General features: G+C 46.6%; 1 protein-coding gene across 6 annotated transcripts in view; it reads right to left on the bottom strand.

Moving 5' to 3' along the window:
- Positions 1 to 20368, bottom strand: part of CNKSR2 (connector enhancer of kinase suppressor of Ras 2) — a 546461-nt gene that overhangs the window by 375229 nt on the left and 150864 nt on the right. For all 6 annotated transcript variants that reach the window (XM_033948517.1, XM_033948514.1, XM_033948515.1 and 3 more), the window contains exon 4: positions 2732 to 2819. In XM_033948517.1, the coding sequence (XP_033804408.1) occupies positions 2732 to 2819 (88 nt within the window). The remainder of the gene's footprint in view (positions 1 to 2731; positions 2820 to 20368) is intronic.

Here is a 20368-nt window from a genome sequence, read left to right on the forward strand (position 1 = left end):
GGAAAAAAAAATCTCTAGTGACTCTTCAGAAAGATAAAAGTATATTTATAATTAACTATCTTCCTTCTCTGAATTCTAGCTGGTTGGTTTGTTTTTATTTATCAGTGTTCTCCTCGGATGAGGAGGTAGAGAGGGGGGTTGTTTTGTATGTTAATAAGCCAAAGTTAAAAGAAAAAAATTAAAAATGTTTTTGTTTAAAGTTCCAGTTTCAATGTGTTCTCTTGAACTGTGCCAGGAAATCTGTTCCCTGCCTGTTTGCATTCATGCATCAAGCGCACAAGGAAGCTTTCTATACTGCAAAACCCTGAGTTTGTCAAGGTATGAGTCACTATCAGGTCTTGAATATCTACGTACCAAACTTGCCAGTCTGTACTGAATCCATTCACTTCTATTCTCTTCATTGTCTATACTGTGACCTTTCAACCTGAAATTTAATATTCCAGCTTCTACAGAAGTTGATGGAAATGATAATAGACCTGCATTCAAAGCCCTCCAACAAACGTGACCCAGCTCCCTTTTAGCAAAAATTCTGCACAGACAGGACGGCAGTTTCAAAGCTGCCCTAATTCATACAGAGAGCTAACCCGAGAAAGAGACATTTTGACAGCACCAGAGTCGCAAAGGGTCAGGTTTCTCATCACGACTCAGAGATAAACAATTCAAGAATCAGCAGTTCTATTATTTGGGATCAGTAGAGAAGATTGTACCAGATTCCCGAATTGGGAAAACCTCCTTTTTATGATTCTCTAACAAGAAGGGCCTTTGCTGGGCTCAGTGAAAGATCATGTTTTTAGGCGTACTGTGTGGAATCAGAATCAGGGCACCAAGGATATAGGCCACCTACTTTAGTCTCAGGCCCACCCCAAATTATCACTCCCTTGTTATGGTTTGGGGCCCATTGACATCATATATTACTTCACTATAGTAGGTTTTTGATTATGAATCAGGTTTTGTTTATTTTTATACACATCCAGGGACGGGTGGGGGGGGATATTTTTGTCCTAATTTTGATCTTTGAGTATTTGCATTTGGGGAGGATGGGAGGACATTATTAATTTGAATTGGGTAAGGCTATTGGAAAAATCTAGGTTTCTGTTTCTGGGTTGTTTGAATAATTATTGGGTGTGTGGGTGGGAGAAAATGGTTTGGTTATGAATATTTGTAAGTTGAATGTGCTTTTGTTGACTAATTGTATGTTATATTTCTGTTTATTGCACCATTGCAATTTGAAAAATCAATAAAGAATTTAAAAAAAAAGAAAAGCAACTAATCTGGACCAAAGGCATCAGAAGTGCACGCAGGTAGAAGTTGGCCATGAACCAGGGTTGCACCTGGGTATTATGGAACTATAAGCAAGTTATAAGAACCAATAAAGCAAAGCGACAGACACAGCCATTTTAGGAACCAAAGATAAGTTTATTGCAACCATCATCAGGTAGCAGCAGTGGCGAAGTGAGCGGTGGGGTGGGGGAGGGGGCAGACCGACCCGGGCGCCGTCTTGGTGGGGGCACTGGCACCTCTCCACCCCCTCCCATCCCCCATGCCACGCTCACGCCCTCCCTTCCCTGCCCCTCCCCCCCCACCGGTACCTCTTTAAAATCTTCACGCCAGCCTGGTTTCCTTCTGAAATCACTTCCGGGTTGCAGGGCCAGGAAGTGACGTCGGAGGAAAAGCCGACGCCAGCGCAAGCAGCGGGCCGGAGACGCTGCTCGCGCTGGCGAAGATTTAAAAGAGGTGCGGGGGTGGGAAGGGAAGAGTGTGAGTGTGATGTGGGGGTGCAGAAGGAGTGGGGGTGCTGGGGGGGGGGGGAACCGCCGCCCCGGGCGCCTCCTACCCTCGCTACGCCACTGGGTGGCACACAAGAAAAGGACTTGACAGGCCGTGTTTCAGCAAAGCTGCTTGCAACTGTGGTTACCCTGACTTGAGAATTATTCTATTTTTCTTTTGGCTGTGGTTCCTTTGGAGGCTTCCACCTACCTGCACTGGCCTGTAGTGACACACCTTCAGTGCTGTTCGCCACTGACGCATCTGGAGACTTTGACCCTTCATGTGAGCACGTTTTTGCCACAACTCGGACATGTTGGGTCCTTTTCTTCTGTGCCACCTGCGATGTTGGCTACAATAAACTTCCCTTTGGTTCCTATAACTGCTGTGTCTTGCCACCTTGCTTCACTGGTCTTGTGATTTCTCAGTTCATAGTCATTCGCGCGTGAGACTTCAGCGCGTTGACGTTGCAGCGCAGACAATTTGGTGCAAGACCCCAGCGCGCCGCCAAAAAAGTTTACTTCATACTCTTCGTGCTGCCGTTGGGGGGGGGGGGGTTGGGGGGTTGGAACCCTCCATTATAGAGTAAATTAACTTTTTCCCGATTTTTTTAGGAAAAAGTTAAGTTTTCTCTATAATGTGGGGGGTTGCACCGCCCCTCCCCCCAACGGCAGCGCAAACAGTCTGAAGTAAAGTGGGGGGCTTGCCCCCACATCCCCCGTCAGAGCTCTTTAAAAGTCACTTTTTAGGCGGCGCGCTGGTGTCTTGCGCCGAATTGTTGGCGCTGCAATGTCGGCGCGCTGGAACCTGGCACGCTTTTTGTCCTGACACCGATTTCTCACGTGGGGCTCTCATCCTTCCTCAGCTTTCCATCACTTTCAGCGAGCTGAACAGAAGCGACAAGTGCCATACGGTTACAGAACACCACCGCGATGAGAAGTACAACGACAAGCTCGTCTTCCTGTACCTGCTGTACGATTGTCGTTAACTCCAGGCAGAGCTGTATGACGTTATTTCTGGTTACCGAATAGTCTGTCACGGCAGCGAAGGGCGATCTGTAAAAAAAGAAAACAGGACAAACGAGGTAATCTTCTAACAAAATCAGCCCCTGTACAAATTCTTAATCTAATCTACTCACAGATCTTGAAGGACGTAGAAAGGTTGATAGTTTAAAAGCTGCTTGTGCTACTGGTTAGCGCACCTTAGTAAACACGCCCGTATTTATTTACATAAGAATATAAGAACAAAAGAGTTGCCATACTGAGACAGACTGAAGGTCTGAAGGGTTACCAGACGGCCGGGAAAACCCGGAGATGTCCTCTTTTTAGAGGACTGTCCAGGCTCCTGGATGGACTATCCAAAACCCGACATATGTCCAGGTTTTGGAAAGCCCCCGACGAGCTCCAGCCGCATCTGGCGGGCTTCTGAGCATGCGTGGATGATGTCACACACATCCACGCACGCTTGAGGCCCTTAAGACACCACCGGAGCTCATCGGGGAAGAAGACAAGGCTTTGAGGGGGTGGGACTGGAGGGGGCAGAACAGGGCGGGACTTGAGGCAGAACTGGGCAAGGCTGGAGGCAGAACAAGGTGGGGATGGGGGGTGGAGCCATGCGGCCGGGTTTGTGAGGCTCCAAATATGGTAGCCCCCTGAAGATCCATCAAGCCCAGGGTTATCATGCGTCCGGGAAAACCTGGACATGCCTTCTGTTTAAAGGACTCTCCATGTGCCCGGTTGGTTTTTTTAAAAAAAGTGGGGAGTCTGATCGGGTTTAGTTGGCTCTCCCGACTCCTCCTTCCTGGCCTCTGTAATTCAATCTTTGGCCAGCCGGCACAGCAATGAGATAAACCTGCTGCCACCTTTTCATGCCCACCGCCTTCCGTGGAAAAGCATTCCATACATCCACAGAGACTGTGTCTGAATTCAAAAGGGCCTGGGATAGGCACGTGGGATCTCTCAGAGAGAGAAAGAGATAATGGTTACTGCGGATGGGCAGCTCTATGACCTCACAATGCAGATGTAAAGAGCCTTAGCCTATAGGAAGAGGAGATGCAAATGTTAAGAGCCTTAGCCAATAGGGAGAGGAGGAGATAGTGGATGCTCTGGATGGGCCATTTGGCCTTTATCTGCCATCATGTTTCTATGTTTCTGATGGTGCTTTTCAGATTTCCCCTTTCAGCCTCTTTTAGACACAAATATAATCTGCTTCATACTGGACTATCAACTAGAACCTGGTTCCACATAATGGAGGTAATTTTTTAAGAAAGTGTCTCGTTAAAGTGCTTTTTGTGTTTTATCAGTTGTACTAGTGACCTGGATTGACCACCGTGACAAAGGGCTACTGGGTTTGATGGACCTTTGGTCGGACCCAGTAAGTCTATTCTTATATCATGTAGCCCGACGCCATGTCATGCAAGGTTTTGAATGCTAGCACCAGGCCCTTGAAGACATCTTGGCCTATATTACAGGCGCCTAAGATTTAAGTTAGACACTGCTAAGCGCGATTCTGCAATGGGCACTTATGTGTGATTGACATGCAATATGAATCTATCTTTTTTAGGCGCCCGTTACAGAATCCGGTGCTAACATCCGGTGGCCATCTCGAGTTAGATCAACTACCTTCGTCCATTTCATTGCCTTCTGGATCTTCACGGCAGATTGACTTCTTAAGTAAAGTTCTGGGTGTCATTATAGACTCAACACTTTCATTCAATGACCATCTTAATTCTCTAGTTAAAAAAAAAAATGCTTCTTTAGTCTCCATTTGCTGAGGAAAGTGAGATCCTGCTTCCACCAACAACATTTTGCTGTCCTCGTATAATCAATCATTCTTTCGAGGTTGGATTATTGTGTTTGTTTTAAATCAATATTTGGTTTGGCCCCTATGTCCTTGGTTTCTCATTTTAATTTGGATTGTTCTATTAGGACTACACGTAAAATTGGTGACGGGATAATCGCGCACCAGACGCCAGCACGCTGACAATTCAGCGCAAGACAGAAGCGCACGGGGGAAAAAATAATTTTTCAAGAGCTCCGACTGGGGGTTTGGGGTGGCAACCCCCCCCACTTTATTGGTTAGTGTTCGCGCTGCCATTGCGGGGGGGGGGGGGTGAAACCCCCCACATTATAGAGAAAACGGAACTTTTCCTGAAAAAAATCAGAAAAAGTTCCGTTTTCTCTATAATGGAAGGTTCCTACCCCCCGAACCCCCCTCCAACAGCACTGCGAACACTAATCAATAAAGTGGGGGGGTTGCCACCCCAAACCCCCCGTCGGAGCTCTTTAAAAATTACTTTTTCCCCCCGCGCGCTTCTGTCTTGCGCCGAATTGTCGGCGCTAGACTGGCGGCACACTGGCGTCTTGCGCGCCACTGACTATGAACCCGTAAAATTCATATGTTCACTTATCCAACATTACAGGCCTGTCGTTATAAAAGATTCCTGGACAGAACTCGCTTTCCAGGCTGGTAAATTGAACGATTAACGTGCACTCCTCATCCTATTTTAGTTTTAGAAAATCAGTAAAAATGAAATTGTTTAATTGATTTGTAACCTAAGAATTTTAGGAGGTCCTTTTATCAAGGCACGGTAGGGGCTTAACGCGCGGAATACCGCACGTTAAACTGCCTGCTGCGCTAGTTGCTAACGCCTCAAATTGAAGAGGCGTTATTTTTTTTGGCTTGCCGCAGGGGTAGCGCATAATTAAATGTCCGACGCGCTAACCCCGCTAGCGTGGCTTGATAAAAGGACCCTTTACTGTTTTTATTTTTATTCTGTATGCATGTTTTTGATGATTTTACATTGTGACTATTTTTCTGATTGTCCAGCACTTTTTATTGTAAACCGCCTCGAACTATTATGGCTTTGGCGGTATATAAGAATAAATTATTATTATTATTATTATTATCTAAGTCTAACCAAGACTTCAACAGATCCAGAACACTGCAGCTAGGTTGATCTTTGCAAAAAGCAAATACAGTGGTACCTTGGATTACGAGCATAATCCGTTCCAGGAGCATGCTGGTAATCCAAAATGCTCGTTTATCAAAGCGAGTTTCCCCATAGGAAATAATGGAAACTCGCTTTGATAGGTTCCCACCCTCCACCCCCCCCCCCGAGGCCAGCAGCGCTGTTCCCCCCCCCCATGAGAAACGGCATTGCTTCCCCCGAAGGCCCCCCCCCCGCGAACCGGCACCCCCCCCAGCGATCCGGCCCCCCGCCAACATCGGGCACCCCCCCCCGCCGCGACCTGAGGTCCCCCAACCTACCCGAACCCTTTTCTTACTTCAGTGTAGCCTCCGCACCGGCACCAGCACCAGCATGTCTTGCCGGTGCCCGAAGATCTGCCTCCTGTGCTGGGCCTTGAGCATGTGCGCATGCTCAAGGCCTGAGAGTTCACGTCCTCTCATTGACTCACATTGGCTTCCCATTAGCCAACGAATAACTTATAAAATTTTGCTTTTAGTATTTAAAACACTGTCTACCAACGAACCTCAATTTATAGATCGGCTACTAATCCCATACAATGCGACACGTTCACTCCGATCTACAACTCAGGGATTGCTAATGGTTCCTTCTTTGAAAATTATTGGAACCAGACGTCACGATATATATTCAGTAATGGCCCCCCTAACCTGGAATGCCTTGCCTTTATATATAAGAGAAGTTAAAGATCTCAGCAGATTCAAAAATAATTTAAAAACTTTTCTCTTTAGAGACGCATTTAATGCTTAGATAATTCATTTTTAACAATCTTAATCCCATTCCACATGTTCTTCCCTTATTTGGTTTTTCTTTTCTTCCCAATTATGAAAAATATTAATATTGTAACTGTCTTCCCTTCCTTTTCCTTTCCCTTATGTATCCGAGTTTGTCTGTTCTGTCAGTTTGTTTTTAACCCCTTTTAAAGCTGTATAATGAACTCTAGAGCTATCCTATATTTTACTGTTACTCGCTTAGTATGTAATAAGCGATTTATCAAACTTAAATAAACTTGAAACTTGACATGCTGGTGTCGGTGCCGGTGCGGAGGCTACACTGAAGTAAGAAGAGGGTTCGGGTGGGTTGGGGGACCTCAGGTCGTGGCGGGGGGGGGGGTGCCCGATGGCAGCAGGGGGGGTGCCGGATCGGAGGGGGGAGGGTGCCAGTTAACGGGGGGCGCTTGCAAATTGAGGCGCGCTCAGTTTCCGAGGCGCCGATTTTGCGAATGTTTTGCTCGTCTTGCGAAACACTCGCAAACCGGTGTACTCGTAAACCGAGGTACCACTGTATGATCATGTTTCCCCACTTTTGGCTCCCAGTAATCTCTAAGGTTTACTTTAAATGTGCCTGCCTATCATTTAAGATCTTGCATGGCACTCTTCCCCCTTTAATTCCTCTATCCTGGAATTCTGTGAGACCTGACATTACAAGATCTATCCAAAAGCTTAAATTATCTTTCCCCTTGTTAAAAGGCGTTATCTATATTGGAAAATTAGGGAAATCTCTTTACTTTAAAATTACTGAGCTTTGGAATAAGTTTCCTGTCTAGCTGTGTAACTCGGGCTCTTTCCAATTATTTCGAAAACATCTGAAAACTTGGCTATTCTCAAAAATGTAAATTCCGCTGCTCTCTATACAATCACTAATTCATACTATATTTTCCTTTCTTCAAAACTCTTGTAAACCGTGCCAAGCTCTATCCTTATAGAGAAGATACGATATATAAGCTATTTTTTTTTTTTTAATAATTCTTTATCAATTTTCAATTCAAATACAAAGTGCAAAGAATATACAATCAATTAATACATTAAACAGCACTTATATCCCAACAAATGGTAAAACAAAGTATATTCCCCCCCCTCCCTGGATATGCATTAAAATCAATCAGGAATTAAAGGTTTATTCAATGAATCAGTTTTAACAAATTCCGCTAATGGATCCCAAGTTTCCTTACTTTTTTTTATGATGTCCCAATTGTGCAGAATTAATTCTTTCATACCTACAATATTGACAAAGAGTTTCCCACCAGAAGTTAAAGTTCAAACTGTCCCAGTTCTTCCAATTTCTTGCTATTAACTGCATAGCTACCCCCGTCATAATAAGAAGTCTTGGGGGGTGTGGGGGGGTTAATATCAATTGGACTCTTAGGGCTCCTTTTACTAAGGTGTGCTAGCATTTTTAGCGCACGCAGGAAATTACCGCGCGCTACGATTCTAGAACCAACGCCAGCTCAATGCTGGCGTTAAGGTCTAGCGCGGAGCAATGTACTTTACGAAAAGTGGGTAGATGAGAGAACTCTAATTATAGAAGGAAGGTCATTCTAAACTTTTACGAATAAAAAAGCAACAGAAACAAAAAGAGGGGAGTCCAACCTTGTCTGCAGTGAAAAAACCAACCAGGGAAAAAACAAGCCAAAACTGCAGATATGTACAACGATGTAGGCAAAATTTATTGTGACAACCAAACTATATATTAAAACCTTTTTACCAAACAGGGGACCCAACACGGTCCATGTTTAGGACAACCTTCATCAGGGGTCCATGGTAGAAAAAGGAAAAAACATATGTCACAACAAATGTATATAATAAAGCCAAACTGATGTTATGTAACGCCGAGAGTCACTGTGAATAGTAAAAATCGCTAGAGTAAAAAAGAAAATGATTGATAAAAAATTGGCCATTCCTTTAACAGTGGGAAAGCCAAATTTATATTTTTGAGAGCTTCTAGAATTAGAGAATTCTTGTGAATTAAATGGAAAAAGAAACCAAAGGAGGAAAAAAAATACCCTACAGGATTTTGAAAATTACAGTTGCACACTTAAATTGGATCCTCTAGTAAACAGGAAGCCAGTGAAAGGATCTCAGTAAAGGTGTAACATGATCATATTTATGTTTACTGTATATCATATTCTGCGCGTTAAAGCCCTATCGCACCTTAGTACAAGGAGCCTTTAGGTTGCAATAAAGTCCCAAATAAAACAATGTCATATGATAGTGGATCAGAAGCCTCCAATATCTTCTTAATTTTACCCCAAATAGACTTCCCAAAAGTCGAGAATCAAAGGACAATAAAACAAGTGATCCAGTGTCCCTACTTCAAGATGGCAGTGCCAGCATCTACCGTATTTTCACGCATATAACGCGCGCGTTATACAGGATTTTACAAACCGTGCATAACCATGCGCGTTATACGTGTGAGCGCGTTGTACACATTTTTTTTTTCATTCTGATCCGGCATTCCCCCTGCGAACCGGCATCCTCCCCCCGCTCGCGTCACCCCCCCTCCCCCGCGATCCTACATCCCCCCCAGCACCGCAAAGACAACTCTTACCCGATTGGGCACCGGCACCAGCACCAATGCACAGGATGTGCCAGTGTCAGTGCCCGAAGATCCTCCCTCGTTGGGTTGGGCTGGGCTGGGCGATGCGAGACAGATCCTCCTTCTTCCTGTGCCGGGCTGGACTAGGCTTTGAGCATTTGCGCATGCTCAAAGCCTTCTGGTCTCGCTCTCTCCGAGATAATCTCCTCATTTCTTTTCCCTGCCCTAAACCCGCTGATGTTGCCACTCCGTGGCATAGTAAGGGGGTGGGAGGCACCCTTTCTCCTCTCTACTCCCCTTCCCACTCCTCCCCCCTGCCACGCATGCGCCCCTACCCCGCACCTTTTTAATTTCGGCGCGAGCAGCCGCCGACTCGCCACCTGCGTCGGCTTCGGCACTCTCTCCAACGTCACTTCCAGGACCCTAGGTGCCTAGGTGCCCTAGGAAGCGACGTCGGAGAGGGCGCCGGAGCCGATGCAGGGAATTTGGTGGCTGCTCGCACCGAAGTTTAAAAGGTGTGGGGAAGGGGGGGCATGTGTGTGGCGGGGGGGGGGAAGAGAGCAGGGGAAGGGCACCATTGCACCGGGTGCCGCTCACCCTCTGTACGCCATTGTTGCCACTCACTTGTCATACTCCCAAATACAGAAGTTTCATGGAATTACGAGTATAAATACAAGAAATTTCAGGAACGACTGTTATCTTTTCAGGCAACCTTATGGACTAGGGATTTAACTCATATACACTTCCCCCTCCGTATTTGCAAATTCCGTATCTACGGATTCGGTTATTCATGATTTTTGACCATAAAATAAATTTTAATTTTTCGGGCTTTTTTTTAGTCCTGTAAGCCCCCCCCCCCTTTAAGCCTTACCTGGTGGTCTGGCGGGTTTTCAGGCAGGAGCGATCTTCCCACACTCCTGCTCTATGCAGATCGCTCACAGGAAATAGCTCAAGAGACTAAGGGAGCTCAAGGCAGCCATTTCCTGTGAGCGATTTGCACGGAGCAGGAGCGTGGGAAGATCGCTCCTGCCTGAAAACCCGCCAGACCACCAGGTAAGGCTTAAGGGGGGGTTTACAGGGCTAAAAAATAGCCGTGGGAAGCCGGGGATAAGGGCAGAACCGGCCCAAATATTATTTGCGGTTTTACCATATTCACGGGCCGGCTCTTCCCCTAACCCCCACGAATATGGAGGGGGAAGTGTATTTGCATTTCCAATTTTATACCAACAGTTTCGTCGTGCCTTAAAAGCGAATCTTTTTAGGGAATCTTTTGGACGTTAGAATCTGAATCCTTATTCTTTTGTATTACTAATTTTTGGGGAACCGCATAGAACTTGCAGTATACAAGTGAGTTTTATGTTATGTTATGCTCTTAGCTGTAGTAAATCTTCAGAGAAACCTTTTTAGGAGCCAAACTCTCACAGGTAGAGTATGAATCCTTTGAATTAAAAGGGCCAAAAGTTTACACAATTGAGCCATACAGGGACCCCCCCCCCCCAAAAAAAAAAAAAAAACAACAACCCAAAACCAGACCTTGATGAGCACTGATGGATTCACACTGATCTTACTGAAGCAATCAATTTTCGGCTTGGCCGTCCATATTCCCGTACTCCCAAGTCAGCAGCGAGCGTAACAAGAGCAGTAACGCAGGATCAATAGCAATGCGGCCCCGATGGACGCACTGCAGTTACACTGCATTCAGGCACAGAGGACGTGAATAATTCATTTCCTCTCATGTTTATGAACAGCAGGACGTAACAGCCGGCAGGACTTTGAAATGAAAGACTATTTTAATGGTCACGACGAATAAGCTGCAGAAGAGAAGAGGTTCCTTTGACCGGCTGCCCCCCCCCAGCGTGTAGACAATTCGGAAAGTGCCCTGGGTCAGGGTTTCTGGCCAAAGGAAGAGAAGAGGCACGATTTCAGCATGCCCCGCATTTTTGACGCGTATGGGAAAAGGTGGCTAAGGTCACCAGAACCGAAAAAAGGAAAAGAGGTTTTAATGAATTCCACTAGAGCAAAACTATGAAAAAGTTACAGAAGCTCAAACATGTAACTTTTTTACTTTGAAACATTTTGCATCTAGAGAGACCTTTAGTCAACTTTGCCCAGAGAGGGTCTCATAGTTCCGATTGCCTGGCTAGGGAGAGAAGAAGAAAGGGACAAATCATATATTCCTCAGAAAGTAGGGTTACCAGAACATAAGAATAGCCTTACTGGGTCAGAACCAATGGTCCATCAAGCCCAGTAGCCCATTCTCACAGTGGCCAATCCAGGTCACTAGTATCTGGCCAAAACCCAAGGAGTAGCAACATTCCATTCAGAGGTTATTAAGGAATCCACTGTGCTAGGATTCAAAGGCAAATTAGATCCACATCTCCTTACGAGAGGCATAGAGGGATATGGGTGACTAAAACTGCATCAGGTGTATACCTGACTGGGCCTCCGCGTGTGCGGATCGCCGGACTCGATGGACCATGGGTCTGATCCGGAGATGGCAGTTCTTATGTTCTTATGTTCTAATCCTAAAGAATAGCAAGATTCTAGAACTCTAAATAGTAGCAACATTCCATTCAGAATCCTAAAGAATAGCAAGATTCGGAACCCCGAAGAGTAGCAACATTCCATTCAGAATCCTAAAGAATAGCAAGATTCGGAACCCCGAAGAGTAGCAACATTCCATTCAGAATCCTAAAGAATAGCAAGATTCCGGAACCCCGAAGAGTAGCAACATTCCATTCGGAATCCTAAAGAATAGCAAGATTCTACAACTCTAAATAGTAGCAACAATCCATTCAGAATCCTAAAGAATAGCAAGATTCCGGAACCCCGAAGAGTAGCAACATTCCATTCGGAATCCTAAAGAATAGCAAGATTCTACAACTCTAAATAGTAGCAACATTCCATTCAGAATCCTAAAGAATAGCAAGATTCCGGAACCCCGAAGAGTAGCAACATTCCATTCAGAATCCTAAAGAATAGCAAGATTCCGGAATCCCGAAGAGTAGCAACATTCGGTGCTACCGATCCAGGGCAAGCAGTGGCTTCCTCCATGTCTTAATAACAGACTATGGACTTTTCCTCCAGGAACTTGTCCAAACCTTTCTTAAAACCAGCTACGCTATCCGCTCTTACCACATCCTCTGGCAACGCATTCCAGAGCTTAACTATTCTCTAAGTGAAAAAATATTTCCTCCTATTGATTTTAAAAGTATTTCCCTGCATCTTCATCGAGTGTCTTTGTAATTTTTGATGGAGTGAAAAATCGATCCACTTGTACCCGTTCTACTCCACTCCGGATTTTGTAGACTTCAATCCTATCTCCCCTCAGCCGTCTCTTTCCCAAGCTGAAGAGCCCTAACCGTTTTAGTCTTTCCTCATACGAGAGGAGTTCCATCCCCTTTTTCCATCTTGGTTGCTCTTCTTTGAATCTTTTCTAGCGCCACTATGTCTTTCTTGTCCCCTAGACCGCCCCCAGGCCTGCCCAGTTTCACCCATGCCTACCCCATTACACCCCAGCCCCACCCCCAATCCCACCCCGGCTCAGCCCCACCCCCCGCCCCTCACCTGCCTGCTCTCGTCGGGAAAAGGAGGACATGACCAGGGAAATCAGAGAGGACATTCCTTGCGTGATTAGATTAAGGGGCTGAAAACCCATTGCAGCTTATTGTAATCTTGTGCAAGCCTTGTAGAGTGGGGGAACGCAATGGGCTGTGAACCGATTCCCACTTCAGCGCCTAGTAACCCTCCATTGCCCCACTAGAGGCAGAGAAAATACCTGCGTTTAGTATATACAGTCAAAGTTGGGAGAAAGCAGTCTTGAGAGAGACTTGGGTGTGCTGGTGGATGCATCACTGAAGCCATCTGCACAGTGCGCAGCAGCCTCGAAAAAAGCCAACAGGATGCTGGGCATCATAAAGAGGGGCATAACAACCAGGACGCGGGAAGTCATCATGCCATTGTATCGATCGATGGTGCGTCCTCATCTGGAATACTGCGTTCAATATTGGTCGCCGTACCTCAAGAAAGACATGGCGGTACTCGAGAGAGTCCAAAGGAGAGCAACGAAACTGGTAAGAGGGCTGGAACACTGCCCATACGCCGAGAGGTTGGACAGGCTGGGGCTCTTCTCTCTGGAAAAAAGGAGGCTCAGGGGAGATATGATAGAGACCTTCAAGATCATGAGGGGCATAGAGAGGGTGGATAGGGACAGATTCTTCAGGCTGAAGGGGACAACAGGTACGAGGGGGCATTCGGAGAAACTCAAGGGAGATAGGTTCAGAACAAATGCAAGGAAGTTTTTCTTCACCCAAAGGGTCGTGGACACTTGGAATGCGCTACCGGAGGAAGTGATCGGGCAGAGTACGGTACAGGGATTCAAACAGAGACTGGACAGATTCCTGGGGGATAAAGGGATCGTGGGATACTGAGAAAGTATAGAAACCCAACCAGGTCGTGCATGTGCAAGACCGGAGGGCTAGGACTTCGATGGGAAGATAGGACTCATCAGGAAACCAAGGTGGCATGGGGGCCCCTTCTGATGATTTAGACAGGTCATGACCTGTTTGGGCCGCCGCGGGAGCGGACTGCTGGGCTGGATGGACCTATGGTCTGACCCGGCGGAGGCACTGCTTATGTTCTTATGTTTAAACCGTGGACAGCGAGTAACGTGGTTTACGAGTGTTTTGCAAGACGAGCAAAACATTTTCTTAAATTTTAACTCGATGTATAAGCACATAGACGTGTGTCACGCCACATACGCCTAATATATGAGCGTCGCATCACTGAGCGCAGCTGAACGTAATAAAAGCATCACGCCCGATTCACCCGCAGTGTAGCGACTGTTCAAAACGAGTGCGATCTTGCAATACAAGTGCGTACAGTACTGTATTTTCTATTAAAGTTTTTGGGATGTGGAACGAATCGTCTGAGTTTCCTTTATTACCTATGGGGAAATTTGCTTTGATAGACGAGTGCTTTGGATTGCAAGAACATAAGAACATAAGAAATGCCTCTACTGGGTCAGACCTGAGGTCCATCGTGCCCAGCAGTCCGCTCACGCGGTGGCCCAACAGGTCTAGGACCTGTGCAGTAATCCTCTATCTATACCCCTCTATTCCCTTTTCCAGCAGAAAGTTGTCCATTTCCCTCTTGAACCCCCGTACCGTACTCTACCCTATTACGCTCTCTGGAAGCGCATTCCAGGTGTCCACCACACGTTGGGTAAAGAAGAACTTCTTAGCATTCGTTTTGAATCTGTCCCCTTTCAACTTTTCTGAATGCCCTCTTGTTCTTTTATTTTTTGAAAGTGTGAAGAATCTGTCCCTCTCTACTCTCTCTATGCCCTTCATGATCTTGTAAGTCTCTATCATATCCCCTCTAAGTCTTCTCTTCTCCAGGGTAAAAAGTCCCAGTTTTTCCAATCTCTCAGCGTATGAAAGGTTTTCCATCCCTTTTATCAGACGTGTCGCTCTCCTCTGAACCCTCTCGAGTATCGCCATATCCTTCTTAAGGTACGGCGACCAATATTGGACGCAGTACTCCAGATGCGGACGCATGCAAATAAATCTCATGCATATTCATTGGGGAAATCCTGAAACCCGACTGGATTCCGGCCCTTGAGAACAGCAATTGCCCACCCCTGGTCTAGGCCTTATTTTCCTAGAGTGTGCATGAGGCTGAGAGTTGCAAAATAAGGACTGGACTAGAATCTCACAACCCTGTAGAGCAGGGGTGTCAAAGTCCCTCCTCAAGGGCCGCAATCCAGTCGGGTTTTCAGGATTTCTCCAGTGAATAGGCATGCATGCTTCTGGAACTGTATAATCTGCTTTGATGGTACCCACCGAAAGGCGATATATCAAATCCATGGCCCTTTACTAGGATTTCCAGATGTCTGGGAAAAACTGGGTTTTGGCAGGCCCCGAGCTCGGGGCTGCATCTGGAGGACTTCCGAGCCTACGTGGAGGCGACGCAAAAACATTACATGCATGCACGCTTAGGTGCGACATCGTCGCGTCGCACTCTCCCTCGCTCGGAGGACCTCCAGATGCAGCCCCGAGCTCGGGGAAGAAGAGACGAGGTCTGTGTGAGAGCGAGGCTCGGCAGAATGGGGCGTGACTGGGCGCAGAATGGAGTCAGAAGTATTCCTACTGCCTCTAATCGTACGCTTCTCTGATCGTTTTCAAGCTTGCAGGCAGCATATAAGAACTTAAATAAATTAATAACTTTATTAAAAAAAAAAAAAAATCCCACTTAAAGAATACCGTTCTGTAAATTAATTAAAAGCCATGCTGCTCCGCTTCAGGTAAAGTTAAATTATCTTCACAAGGCTTCCAGTGAACTGCCAGATTCACTCATCCTCCCTTTTTTTTTCTCTCCATTTATAAGCCAACGCTTTTCCCTATTCAACTGTCTACACAACTCGCTGACTCCAAGGCCGAGCAGACTGCATGCAATACCATTGAATTAAAACACACTCCCCCGGTTATGGACGCTCATTAAACCAGAAAGCAAGTTAATTCTGATAAATATACAAGAGCAACAGACTGCAGTATTAAACGGAAAGTAGGTGATTTTTTTTTGTTCCAGCTCGCTGTAACATTAATATGAAATACGCGGTGACACTAAGCACATTTCAGTTCAATAAATTGTATTGAAGGGAGGCTGTGGTCAGACCATAAAAATCAAGAAATCTGCAGCCGTGCATCCATCAAGAATAAGACAGCATCTTTCTTAGCCCTCGGTGCGTCACAGTGGCTTCTGACGGTATCTCGCTTCGGCAGCCTCACTAGTAAAATGAGGCACCGCTGCCCTGATCCTCACGTCCAGATGATAAATAGATACACGGAAAGCATGAAAACGGCACAAACGGATGGAGACAGTGAAAACAGGAGGCCGACTCTGTGGGAAAATGCACCCAATTAAATGAAAAATGTGCAAAAACTATATGCCAGGAACTCCGGTCCTCGAGAGCCATATTCCAGTCGGGTTTTCAGGATTTCCACAATGAATATGCATGAGATCTATTTGCATGCCCTGCTTTCAATGCATATTCATTGGAGAAATCCTGAAAACCCAACTGGAATAAGGCTCTCGAGGACCGGAGTTCCCTCTCCCTGCTATATGCAAAAGACAGGGCTGCCAATCAGCCTCTGTGTCAGGGGGTCCTCAAATCCAGGCCTCGAGATCCACAACCTGGCCTGGTTTTCAGGATTTCTATAATGAATAGGTATGAGATATATTTTCATGGAGTATAAGCAGGGCATGCAAATATCATACATATTAATTGTGAACATCATGAATGTCAGGGCGGGTTGTGGACCTCAAGGGCTGGATTTGAGGACCCTTGCTCTACAGCAGGGGTGTCAAAGTCCCTCCTCGAGGGTCGCAATCCAGTTGGATTTTCAGGATTTCCCCAATGAATCTGCATGAGATCTATTTGCATGCACTGCTTTCATTGTATGCTAATAGATCTCATGCCTATTCACTGGAGAAATCCTGAAAACCCGACTGGATTGCGGCCCTTGAGCAAGGGACTTTGACACCCCTGCTCTACAGGGTTGTGAGATTCTAGTCCAGTCCTTATTTTGTAACTCTCAGCCTCATGCACACTCTAGGAAAATAAGGCCTAGACCAGGGGTGGGCAATTGCTGTCCTCAAGGGCCGGAATCCAGTCGGGTTTTCAGGATTTCCCCAATGAAATTGCATGAGATTTATTTGCATGCACTGCTTTCAATGCATATTCATTGGGGAAATCCTGAAAACCCGACTGGATTCCGGCCCTCGAGGACCGGAGTTGCCCAACCCTGGCCTAGACTGTGTTTCAAAGATTGCTCCAACATTTGCACTTACAGCAGGGGTGTCAAAGTCGAGGGCCGCAATGCAATCGTGCATGCAAATAGATCTCATGCATATTCATTGGGGACATCCTGAAATCCCGACTGGACCGTGGCCCTTGAGGAGGGACTTTGACACCCTTGACTTATTAGGGGAGACTGTGGTTGTTCTACCCCCATTTTATGTGGGCATTTACTCTGTTTCTTTCTTTTTTTTAAACTTTTTCCCATTTTACTCCGTTTCTTGTAAAAGAACAAGCATAAGTGTTTATGCTAAGATGTATCAGTAAAGCGTGCTCTGTGGACTTAAATCCCCAGGAAGATCCCAGAGAGCTAGGCTGCAGCCACGGAGCTTAAGCCTGCCCTTCTTCATCAGCATGACGTCATCGCGGCCACGCAGGCGCGGACTTCCTCCCTGCCCGACCCAGCTTTTCAAAACCTGGACAAAGTGCCAGGTTTTGAAAAGCCGTCCGGGGAAATCCAGACGTCTGGTAACCCCAGTAATATATTTAAGGCAATAACTTATCTTATCTAGAGCTTCTGGGGGGGTAATGGCACAGCCAGGCAACCGCCCCGAAACCATATTAATTCATAATAGAAACGATAAAGATAAAGTGCTGTCCCAAAGTCTTCGGCATGTCCAGCTTTTCGCGACGTCCGGTAACCCTAGTGTTCACAGGACGGGAGCCGGGTTGGTCCACATTCGTGCACGTAGTTTTAGAGAATACAGTAAGTTGTCTGCATGTTCCTTCCACCTCCCCCTCAACGTGTTTCTTTCCTCACCTCCCTCCACCACGGTGGTGAAGCTCCAATCAGCAGAACAGAACAGGCATCAAGGCCAGCCTGGGGGGGGAGGGACATAAAGCATCTGCATATGCTCAAGGCCTGCTGGCTCTCACTCCCTGTTTGGAAGGAGGTGGAAGCGGACAGGCCTTAAACATGTGGAGATGCTCAAGGCCCCATGTATACCGCAGTTATGCCAACATAAGTGCCACCTCCATGAAAGAAACACCTTGTGGGAAGGGAAGGAAGAAAGGAAAATTTGGAGGGTTCCATGGCACATGTGGCCCCCCCTCCATTGTAAACATAGAAACATAGAAAGATGACGGCAGAAAAGGGCTATAGCCCATCAAGTCTGCCCACTCCACTGTCCCACCCCATTAAGTCAGAGTGCTGCTCGACCCACGTAGAGATCCCACGTGGATGTCCCATTTATTCTTAAAGTCGAGCACGCTAGTGGCCTTGATCACCTGCACCGGTAGTTTGTTCCAGTGATCCACCACCCTTTCTGTAAAGAAGTACTTCCTGGTGTCACCACCAAATCTCCCTCCTCTGAGTTTGAGCGGGTGCCCCCTTGTGACTGAAGGTCCCTTCGGAAAGAATATGTCGTTTTCCACCTCGACACGACCTGTGACGTACTTAAATGTCTCAATCATGTCACCCCTCTCCCTGCGCTCCTCTAGAGAGTAGAGCTGTAACTTGCCCAGTCTTTCCTCGTATGAGAGACCCTTGAGTCCGGAGACCATCCTAGTGGCTATTCGCTGGACCGACTCAGCTCGAAGTACATCTTTACGGTAATGTGGCCTCCAGAATTGCACACAGTACTCCAGATGAGGCCTCACCATGGTTCTGTACAGTGGCATTATGACTTCAGGTTTACGGCTGACGAAGCTTCTATTGATACATCCCATCATCCGCCTTGCCTTGGATGAGGCCTTCTCTACTTGTTTGGCAGCCTTCATGTCTGCACTGATGATTACTCCCAAGTCCCGTTCTTCTGAGGTCGTAGCTAGTGTTTCTCCATTCATGGATTTACTAAGGGGAGATCCTGCCAATCCAACCTGATCAGCTTCTTTGACTGGGTGACGAGGAAGCTGGATGCTGGTGAGTCCCTGGACATCGTCTACCTGGATTTCAGCAAAGCATTTGATAGTGTACCACACCGCAGGTTGCTAAGCAAGATGAGTTCTATAGGTTTGGGCGACACATTGACAAATTGGGTTGGGAACTGGCTTGGTGGTAGGCTTCAGAGGGTAGTGGTGAATGGCACCCCCTCCGAAATGTCAGAGGTGATAAGTGGAGTGCCACAGGGCTCCGTCCTGGGCCCGATCTTGTTCAACATCTACATAAGAGACTTGACAGAAGGGCTCCGAGGAAGAATAACATTATTCGCCGATGATGCCAAGCTAAGCAATGTAGTGAACAAGAGCACAACAGACAATAATTCAATGGCAGATGATATGATGCATGACCTACTTCTACTGGAGCACTGGTCTATGTCCTGGCAACTCAGTTTCAATGCCAAAAAATGCAAAGTCATGCACCTGGGAAGCCAAAATCCATGCAAGACTTACACCCTAAATGGCGAGATCTTGACAAAAACTGAAGTAGAAAGAGACTTAGGGGTGATTGTCAGGGAAGACATGAAGTCTGCAAACCAAGTGGAGCAAGCTTCATCCAAAGCAAGGCAAATCATAGGTTGCATACGCAGGAGTTTCGTCAGCCGTAAACCTGAAGTCATTATGCCACTGTATAGATCCATGGTGAGACCGCACCTGGAGTACTGTGTGCAATTTTGGAAGCCACATTACCGCAAGGATGTGCTGAGACTGGAATCGGTCCAGAGAATGGCCACCAGGATGGTCTTGGGACTCAAGGAGCTCTCATACGAGGAGCGGTTAGGGAAGTTGCAGCTCTACTCACTCGAGGAACATAGAGAGAGGGGAGATATGATCGAGACATTCAAGTACCTCACAGGTCGCATCGAGGTGGAAGAGGATATCTTCTTTTTCAAGGGTCCCGCGGCAACAAGGGGGCATCAGTGGAAAATCAGGGGCGGGAAACTACACGGTGACACTAGGAAGTTCTTCTTCACCGAAAGGGTGGTTGATCGCTGGAATAGTCTTCCACTTCAGGTTATTGAGGCCAGAAGCGTGCCAGATTTTAAGGCCAAATGGGACAAACATGTGGGTCTATCCGCAAAGATAGATAGGGAGGGTCACTGGAGTGGGCAGACTTGATGGGCCGTGGCCCTTATCTGTCGTCTATTTCTATGTTTCTATGTTTCTAAGGTGTATGTTCTGCATGGATTTCTGCTGCCGAGATGCATCACCTTACACTTCTTTGCGTTGAAGCCCAGCTGCCATGTTGAGGACCAGTTTTCCAGCTTGATCAGATCCTGCGCCATACCATCCGTGATATCGCTTTCACCTACTATATTACACAGTTTGGCGTCGTCGGCAAACAGTGCTACTTTTCCCTGAAGACCTTGGGTCAAGTCCCTTATGAATATGTTAAAAAGGGATGGTCCCAGGACTGAGCCCTGCGGCACTCCGCTAGTCACCTCGGATGTCTTAGAGAGGGTGCCATTGACCACCACCCTCTGTAGTCTTCCACTCAGCCAATCATTGATCTATGCCGTTAGTTTCTCACCTAACCCCATCGATTTCATCTTGTTTAATAGTCTACG

The sequence above is a fragment of the Geotrypetes seraphini genome, chromosome 6 (genome assembly GCF_902459505.1).
Source record: "Geotrypetes seraphini chromosome 6, aGeoSer1.1, whole genome shotgun sequence".
Taxonomy (NCBI): domain Eukaryota; kingdom Metazoa; phylum Chordata; class Amphibia; order Gymnophiona; family Dermophiidae; genus Geotrypetes; species Geotrypetes seraphini.